The sequence below is a fragment of the Argopecten irradians genome, unplaced genomic scaffold (assembly GCF_041381155.1).
Source record: "Argopecten irradians isolate NY unplaced genomic scaffold, Ai_NY scaffold_1274, whole genome shotgun sequence".
Classification (NCBI taxonomy): Eukaryota; Metazoa; Mollusca; class Bivalvia; order Pectinida; family Pectinidae; genus Argopecten; species Argopecten irradians.
The window spans coordinates 1-10,497 of record NW_027188740.1 but is presented as its reverse complement, the minus strand read 5'-3'; the positions used below and the strand labels follow the sequence as shown (position 1 = coordinate 10,497).

Below are 10,497 nucleotides of genomic sequence, written 5' to 3'. Positions count from 1 at the left end.
GTCCGCTAAACCTGCCTATATTATTAGGCTTTTTTAATTTTTTTTTTTGCCTAAAAAGCCTAATAATATAGGCAGTGGTTTAGCGGGACTAAGTATTTAGCAACTTCGCTAACTAAGGGTACTTTCTAATCGTACTAAATACCCTTGGCTAGGAAGTTGAGTACATGTATTTAGGTACGTTTATGTAACATGTGCGCTGTACATATATATATATATAATGTACGTACGTATTGTACCACATGTTTTTTTGTAAAATTACAAGAGGTAAGACTCAAATAAAATATGTGTACATTGGACTACATTTTGTACAATAGGCCCTATAACGTGCTCCTTATTTCTCAGAAACGAAAGTGAAAGCTGGGATTTCCACTGAATATATGATTTTCCGAAAATGACAATGAGGACATATATATGTAAAAACGTACTTATAAAGAAATAAATTCAGCCAATCTTTATCAAATCACAAGGTTAAAGATATACATTTTTTTTCTAAATAAGGTATCAGGAAAAATCTGTGTATTTAGTTCGTACTGCACAGAGAGTCTACTTTCACTTTCGGTTCAACAAATAAATGCATATACGTATGATTCATGATTTTTTTCACGACTCTTATTTATGTTTATTTTTTAGTGTATGATATCTAGAAATAATTGTTAAGAATTTTATCACAGAATACTACAATTTTGTCTCTCTCAGTGTCTCGTAAAATTAGTCTTCGTTGCTAATATCTCGGTCACGTGATCACCACTTTGCCGCAGCCATAGCCGCAAGTTGGCAGGACATTGACAGCAGAGCGAAACATTAATATAATTGTCTAAGTATAACATGACGATGTAATTTCAAATTTGACTGAGGTGAGTTGATAGATACTTTGTTGTATATTCTAGAGCCGTTTCAATGACAATAATTCTCTAATATAATGACTCTAGCTTATTGTAACACTCGACTAAGCACAGTAGAAGATCATGATCAAAAGTCAGTCGGACATTTTGTCGACGGTTGAAATACCGAAAGTAGAATTCATATTAACCAATCCCAGCCAAACTAACATGGATATTTTATTTTAAATTTTTGTTTTATTTTGTTATAACATAATTTTGTGATGTTTTGTTTCATGTAGTATGGTTTTTAAACAGATTAAGGTGGTAGTCTCACATCCCCCAAAATTTTCCTGTAGTTCAATATTTTTCATATTTGTTTTTATGAAGTAAATATGTTGTTATGCATCTTCTGTCAAAGTTTCGAAGAAATTGAACCATCCATTTTTTCTTAATAAATATTCAAATTTGCCATTTTTGAGTAGATTCTGCACATGAAAAAACAGCATTAGTCTGTACTAAATCCGCCCTGTAAATGAAAATAATTAACAAAATGTTCTACGATATATATATTATTTAATTGACGTGATATATATCAATCGTTTTTTTTTTTAAAATGCTTTACTTCTCGTCATAATTAATTTCTAGTGATCACTTTTGGAGGAAATTAGGTAAAAAAGACGCAAGTAAATTACCTAAAACATTCTCACCAAAATGAAAATAAATCAAAATTGTGAAGTTCAATTTTTATAGAAAAAAAACAGACTAAAAAGTGACAAAGTTGCTTTTAATCAGTCAATTTTCAAGAAAATTGAACCACAATTTGTCAAGACAGAGCATTTTTAGCACCAAAAAACCTTCATTTTTCATTGAAAAAGACGGGATTTACAATAGAGTTATCTCCCCTATTTATATACTTTTTATACATTCACTGCAGAATTTTCTGTTACAATATAGCCTAGATGTCAATAGTTTTAGTTTTAAAATAATTAACAATGTTTAATCAATATATATTAAACCATAAAAAAAGCAATTTAAGATTGATAGGATTATTTGTGTTGTTATTTTTAAAACTAATAAAATAATTTATTCATAAATTCAAACTTCAGAAAAGGGGGTATTAATCAAATCGCGGTCATTCAAATGCTTGAAGGGCTTAGAGCACTCTCATAACTCAAGCGTCTGTATGAAAAAATCATGATCTGTCTCCCTTACCATGAGACTACATTCTTAATTCTCTCTTGAAATGGACCATTGAAAAAAGTAGCATGTATATTGTAGGTCTACACTATGTAACTGCTGTAACTGCCAGTCAGGCGACCAATTCACGCCATTGCATGTGTACTCGTATAATCACACACAAATTTTCAGACAATTCAGGTGACTTGACATCAACTTTTTTAAGGACTTGCCCTGTCGGGACAGTGACCACAAAAACTTAACCTGCCCGACTCACACTACACATGATGTGTCAGTACAAGTACAAGACGTATAAGAAAAATAATCAAACATGGGCGTTTTGTCTGGGCAGGGTTAGCATTGAAGGTCTATACCCTCGGGAAAGAGTCTTTAAATATTTTCTGGACCATCGTACATCTACCGAATTTCAAAAAAAAAATCCATACGTCTGACGGTGGACTTCTATCTTTGACTCTTGACCCCAATATTCTGACATTTTACCATGTTACATCCGACTACCAAAACGTTTGAAGATCCATGGAATGATTCAACTTTTAATAGTAATTAGTATTTACGACACACCAAAATTTGAATTGATACATAATCTCTTTGCATACACTGCGGGGGGATATAAACAAAAGCTACAATGAAAACAAAAAACAAATGTCTGCAGTGATCAGCTTTTATTTGAATACATTCTGCAGGCTTGGTAATTTAAAACCATTAAACACAGAATGCCACTCAACTCACCTGTTCTGGGCTCATTTTTAGGCTTAGCCGCTTTTTGTTCTGATCGAAGTCAGGACGTCAAATGCATTGGTGGCACTGGTACTTGTAGTTGTACTGACATTTAGCGATTCATCATGGAATTTAGTAACTTCGAATGTCACGTATTTAAGGGATTTGTCAAAGTTTAAAACAACGGAAATGGGTTCCTCGATGTGTGGATGAAATGTCTCAGCTGATGTTTTCGATGACAAACACGTGTCTACGGTATCGCTTTTCCCCGGTGGGGATGGACTTCGAGATGGATTCAAGTTGAAAATCTCATCCAACACGTCACCCCATGTGTCATCCTCGTAGAATTCTAGGATCCTATTGCGTAGGATTGAACTTGTTGTATCAGAAGTTTTATTATGATCGATAAATTTCACCGTACAACACAGTCAGTATTACCAGATTTTCATCTGAACTTTTAGATTTTTTCTTTGCGGTCTCTGACATCTTGCCGCGCCGTGTGTGGATTCAAATCATTTAGGCGCTTCGAATACTCAATGAAACTGTCCGTATAATGAAAGCGTATCAAAGACCCAGTATTGGAAAATTACCGCGATTGTCAAAATTGATCACGAGGCGAAACAAAAATTTATACCACGATTCATCAAAGGTTTTCACACGGTACTGGAAAGTACACGACAATAAAAAAAATTTTCACTAGAATATTTCAATAAAATTTTTTGAGTCGGGCTGATTTTCATGGGTCGGTTGGAGGAGGGCAAACAAACAATATTTTAATTTAGGCCTCACTAAAATCTCCACCTCCACAAGTCACAGACATGTTACTGTCAAACTTGGCCGACAGGAGGTCCAACCTGCCAGGGGCAGTTGAGCAATGGTTTATGTCAAGCCCTGCAATTTTTTTTGTGCAAATCATAATGAACTATATAAAGTGTCTTCTATCAGAATTACTTTAGGTGAATTGGCATGGTAATCGTACAGATACAGAAAGCAAATATGATCAAATATGAGTTTTATCATGTAAAATTGAAACTTGTTAACTAAGAATGTAGATTAATCTTTCATGCCTACAATTTACGTGTGTAATACAGGTTTATCACACACTCGTGTCATCTAATGCTACATTTCATGAATACTTATGCAATATAACCTCGTCTACAAAATTATGATTTTCTCTAAAATTATTAACATTAGTTTCAGAAACTAGATTGGTTTTACAATAAAAGATATTGCAAACTACAGGATTAATTTTCGTTCAAAATATCCTGCAATACATACACTTTTTTTTCTGGACAACAACGTTCAGTCTGTTTATAGTCATGTGACCTTAATCACCATGTGAATTCATTTAAAGCCCAGTTGAACAAAATGGCGAATCTGTGTTTGATGTTTGTATTTGGTTGGGTACATGTATTGGACAGTAATCTCAGCATTAATCATCAAAACAAATTAAATAATCTTTAAAATATGCATGAAAAATGAAATTATACACTATACACAAGGAAGCGACATGTAAGTTACGACATAGAATAGAGTTGTCACTTAGCAGTTGGAAATCAATGTTTCTGAAATATTTCATAACTTACTTTCTTTTGAAAATTGATTTATGGCTTTGTAGAATAATTTATGGAAGGCTGGTCCAAATTTGTTTCTATGGATCGAATACAGTATTTTCATGCATGGAGAATTGACTTGCAGTCACAGTTTTCTTCAAACTTATATCAAAACGGCCGTAACAGTGTAGTATATGACATCAGACACCAATGCAACGATGTCATCACAATGGCGTAGATGATAATTCACTCAAGTCACATCATTCTTACTTGTTTTACTAACACGTCATTATTAGAGACACAAAGTGGGTAACTGAAAAAGAATCATTCACTCTCCTTGTGGTGAGATCTCAAAACTCGGGATAAGATTATTAAGCTAGCTGTCAAACTCTTGGCAAAGCCTCATATTTGACAATCGGACAATAATCTTGTAAATGAACAAAACGTGCCACAACTAGCTGGAGCCAGCTAACTACGGTGTTTAAGGACAGGTAACAGGTAACAGGTAACTTAAGAATCTTACCCCTCAGATTGAGGTTCTCTTGTCTTGCCAGAAAAGGGGCTGAAAGAGAATATTTACCCCGTTATCTTTTCCCATAACAACCACATAATATCATTGTTAACTATCGAAGAATATATTCTTCCATTAGAAATCTATGTTTGTGAACACAAATAAAACAATACTTCATCGATTAGTGTCATTTGATCATGTCTTGAAATATTGTAGCATTTCTAATTTATTAGATATCTGAACAGTGGAATAAAGAGTATTTTTAATGATAAAGTTTGTATTTTAAAGAGCCCATAGCTATGGTTCTGTCATATCTGTGACTGGGCTGAAACATACATGTAATTTAACTGTGATAGAAGAGAGATTGGAAACTCCACCATTTTCACAATCCACAGAGGGATATTGCTGTTATGTGCCGATATCTCTATATATCATGTACACATAAAAAGTTAAGATATGCATGAAGCATAACCTTGGTATGTATATAGTAAGAGTGTACACAGATATTTTATCAATGTATTATCTTTATATGCAAACACTTAAAAGCAACATGTAAAATACCAACTTTCACTTTCATTTCTCATAAAGTTTCAGTTTCTTTATCAAGTTAGTATTTTCAAGGAATCTTAAAAAAATCTTGTTATCTAGCTGTTACCTGTCCTCAAGGTCGTTTACATTTTACTTCCTGACCTATCTCATCTTATATGACTTGTTTCATTAATGAAGGGCTTCATTTTTTCTTCTCGTTGGATATATAAAAAAATTGATAAAGAACAGCCAGAGTACATCTTCCCAAAGAACTTGTGAATATAATGTCATGATATGTGACATCACACAAGCAATATCAATCCAGTTGTGATATCATAATATGAATATTAATTTGATTTCTAAAAATGGAAACACTGAGTTGATATGCTAAATATCGACCTCCATACATGTGACCAATCAGAGTTAATAATACATATGCCTTTTATTGACTTTATGAACAGCCAATACAAAAATTAACCTTAAAAAATTAACAGGACGACATTCAATTTTTTTTGGCAGGATCTAAGTAATATTCCTTTTCCATGAATAGTTTTTTCAAAATCAAAATACTTCATTTTCCAGTAGTAAGAGCAAAAAGTTTTATTGCTGGATCTTTCCCTGGTATTCGTGAACGTTTTGCATTTTTCAGCAGTAGATAGTACATGTTGCCTTCTACCATATCTTGCTGACTTTATAATAAAGTCACAAAAAATTAACCTGGCATCATGAAATTCTGAAGTCGTTTTTCTCTACATTTAGGTACAATCTAGCTATAGACTGATACCAACCTCGAAAATGAATATGATTCCCTTGACCTGTTTTAAGACACAGCTAGCTAGGTTACTGCATGAACTGATAAAAGGTATCTGAACTCTGTACAGTCTGTCACTTCCTTGTTTTTTGTCACCAATTTCGTGGTTGATAATGTATTTGCTAATTTATCAACCAATCAAAAACAGCAAAATTATGAGTCATATGATAAAACACCATATTGACCTCAACAAAGCTTTATTATAGATACATAGTGAATACACAGAACTTACATACAGGGGCACTAAATAAAAGACAGTTAAAATATATATTTATAAATTATAAATCATGGTAATAAGAATATTTTTAACACCAAAACAACATTTTTGTAATTTGTTTAAATTTTCCCATATTTTTCATACATATTGAATCAGTGAAATAAAAAAAAAATACAAGTATTTTTTTGAAGTTAGGCCTATTTCGGACAATATCATAAAATGATGTCCTGCATGTACTTAAAATGTCTTTTCAGAAGTTTTGGAAATCATAAATTTTGGAAAATGAGTTTAAAAATTGAGATGTCTGAATCTGAGTTTCTAGTAAAACATGACTATCTAATTTCCATTTATTTATATTTGTTGTGTGTATTACAGGTGAACTAGAAAACCTTTGACATGGTGAAGTGTCAAGGTTTGAATGAAGATGGTGGGCCTTGTGGATTTGATCTACAAAATGCCAAATTCAGATTCTGTCCGGAATGCGGTACAAAGGTCCCAAAAAATGATGTTGAAAAACCTAAAGATACTGTTGCTTGTCCTGGAACAGATGAAGGACAACCATGTAGCAACAAAGAACTGCCACGGGGTCAAAAATTCTGTCACATTTGTGCCTGGAGAGTAGACCAGTCTATTTTTGAGTCTGGGTCTCGAGTATGTGGGGCCAACAGTGGGAAAACTCCGTGTACAGGAATAATCAGGAAAAATGAAACGGTCTGTCCCATCTGCAAATCTGGTAAGTTTTACTTCCATTCATAAGTATAATATATTCAGGTACACATATAATAACATAGCAACCATGAAAACAATGACCATTACTATGTAGATAAATTTTTATATTTTTTACGATATGTATGAAAATGAAAGTGGAATTATAGACTGATCCCTGAATTATGATTGATATATATACTCAATTATTACAGATAAAGGTGTTCCACAAACAGTAGTACAGAAGGCCCAGGTAAACCTTGCTAAGCCTGAGAACCAGACACAACCTGGACACAGCAATGGACAGTGTGAGCTGTCTATCAGTGAACCCGAAAGTGCTCAAAATCCTTCAACTACTGCAACACCACATGGGTAAACCTGCTTCACCATTTTATCAGGCAGAGACTGACCAAGATGATGCTGTGTCACCACCCAAAATTCCTCGACATACAGAAGATGGCTGTACTAAGATGGACACTGCTGTGGATGAACCTGGTACAAGATCAAGGGTTGAGAATGAAACACTTCAAGGACATGGAATGCCACAATATAACACTGACCAGAAATTGCAGCTCTCAGGAGCAAATTTGAAGTTATTGTATAGAGGAGAAGGCCCAACAGCTATAGATGAAAACATTATCCAGGGAGACAACTCTGGCTTTGAAGACACAGAGCAGTCAACAGCCAGAAGCCATACACAACCATCAGGATCAAATGTACAAATTTTGTATGGCAATCAAAATGAAGCTTCACAAGGTGTTCTAAACCCCACAGAGAATGATTGTTACAATCCCCCACTTATGTCAAGATTTCAAACCAACATTGAAATTCTTCGAAATAATGGAAAATCAAATGAGAATCAATTAAAGGAAAGCAATGATAATGATGCTAATCATGGAGACTCTTGGAACCCACACAAATATTCTCTTCAGGGGCACCAGGCCAGCACATTGTATGACAAAACACACAAAGGAGATGCTACTTCATTTGATGTCACTGGAAAGTCTGCATCTGGTACAGTGGAAGCAACACCTAAAGGAGATGCTACAATATCTAATTCCATAGAAATCTTGCATCTGCTGCAGAAGACACCACAAGAGGTCAGGATAGGCCAGACTCAGAGCCTATGCTAGTAGAGGAGACTGGGTCTGATACAACTTCAGTTCCTCAAACTCATCAATCACAATGTACACAAGGAAATGACAGCAATCAAATCACAGAGTCCCAACAGAAAGAAGTCTTCAGTGGCAATGTTGGAAAAAATATTGACAATGTTTGGGAAAGTCCAAGTTCAAGATTTGGAAATGAATCAAGATCAAGTGAAATACAGGATGATGAGCTTTATGGGGATGGTTCAGCTAGAGCAGACACAACAGAGAAACTGAAATCCATGTCAGAGGCATTGAAGGAGTCTCCTCTTTTCTCTGTGGATAAACCATCAACTGATCAGGGCTCCTCTACATACTCAAGTATGGATATAATACAGCAGGAACAGGATGCTGCCTCAACAGTGAGCAACAGTGATGAGGAAAGTGGGTCAAGTGATGAGGATAATAGTAGTCAACATGGTGATCCCAAAAAGAGGAGGAAAAAACCAAGAAAGTCCAAAGAAGACAGAAAGAAAAAACAGGGAAGAAAGAAAAGAAATGTTCAGGAGAAACGAGGCAAGTCAGGAAAAAATGACAATTATGGTTCATCAGTAGATAAAACAGAAGAAAATGTATCTTTACATGCTGTTGGAACTTCAAACAGTGAGAAAACGAACCGGATTGTTACTCGGTCTTCAAAATCTTTGGAGGTGAATATCTTGAATTTATAGTTACTGATAATGATCATCCCTACTCCAGAGGAGGGTGTGTGTGAGGGATGGGGGCATGGGGATGGGGGTGTTACTTTTTACTCTGCATAACAAGTACCTCCTTTACCTAAAATCTTCATTTATCATATTTTTGACCTCAAATGATTATAATATGTAAAAGGGACTTCAGTGTTATAACAAGGGTATATATAATAATTCATTATAGATATGCCAAAATACATAGTACATGTAGTAATCATCTATATTGCTGCATGTATGATAATCATAGTACAATTAAGTATCTTTAATGTAAAATAAAAAAAAATAAATGTTTTTCTTTCACTTGTAATGATCAAACTTTATAAAGATTATATTTTCAATAAAGAAGTAAGTAACTTCACTCTCAGAATAGCAGGGAATCGCTAGAGAGAGGATTGATAATTTGTTGGGAGATAGTACCTCAGGGTTTGGCAGGGAATAAGATTTGCATTAACATTGTTTCAACCTTGGCTACATACCTGCCAGCACTTTTGCCTTTAATTTGGATAAAATATGATTTAGTATGCAATATCAAAATCACAATAGTTCCAATTAAATGGTACAAGAAAATTTAATACAGAATACATATGACTAGTTCATATTGATGTGTCTCTGATTAATGCAAGAAAGAATAAATCTATACTTTGAAATTTCAGGTTAATAAAACTCAAGAAGAAGAAAAGGACAGCACCAAAGAAAAGACGGATGAAAACAAGGCCTCCAAAACTGCAAGCAACAAGAAGGTAGGCATATAGCTTTATTGCTTCTTGCTATTTGCACAAAATATTATGTTTATAGTGTTAACAGTTAATTCATTCTTTTGTGATAACATTGTCTTAAACAATAATGTGGATCAGTTATAACAAACACTATAAGAACATGTACATGGGGTATGTTGTATAACATAATGTAGAAAATGAGTTTCGGTGAATTACATTCCAGATTCGAATACCGAAGTCAAGATTGGGTTAATTCACTTCTCAAAACTGAGTCTGTCTCTAAATCGGTTGGTTTAGGGAAGTTCCAGTGTACAAGAAAAGTTAATACAGAATACATACAACTAGTTCATATTGATGTGTGTCTGATTAATGCAAGAAAGAATAAATCTATACTTTGAAATTTAAGGTTAATAAAACCCATGAAGAAGAAAAAGATGGCACCAAAGAAAAGACGGATGAAAACAAGGTCTCCAAAACTGCAAAGTCAAACAAGAAGCAGGTAGGCATATAGCTGCTTTATTGCTTCTTGATTTAGGGATGGAAGTTCAAAATGAATGATGTTCCTTTTAGTGAAGTCCTGAAATTGAATATCAATCCGGCTCCACTATTGGAATTGCCCTATACATGTATTCTAAAATAACAGCCATTATGATAGTTTGTGACTTAAGATTCCATTGGACAGCTAGTATACAGTAAATCTACTTTACATTAAAAATGTACATGAGTAGTTTTAAGCAGTGTTTGTTTTTTAGCCCGCCATCATCAGATGGTGGGCTATTCAAATCGCTTTTCGTCCGTGATCCGTCCTTCCGTCCGTCCGTCCTTCCGTCCGTTAACATTTCTCTTGTTACCGCTATTTCTCCAAAAGGGCTGAAGGGATC

General features: G+C 34.3%; 1 protein-coding gene across 1 annotated transcript; it reads left to right on the top strand.

Annotated features, from left to right (window-relative positions):
- Nucleotides 1-723: 723 nt before the first annotated feature.
- On the top strand, nt 724-10,285 carry LOC138314059 (uncharacterized). The gene is made up of 4 exons (XM_069254256.1): nt 724-854; nt 6,731-7,088; nt 7,276-8,858; nt 9,554-10,285. Exons 3-4 carry the CDS (start codon nt 8,187-8,189, stop codon nt 9,650-9,652), a joined length of 771 nt encoding a protein of 256 aa, XP_069110357.1. The 5' UTR covers nt 724-854; nt 6,731-7,088; nt 7,276-8,186; the 3' UTR covers nt 9,653-10,285.
- The last annotated feature ends 212 nt before the right edge of the window (nt 10,286-10,497 follow it).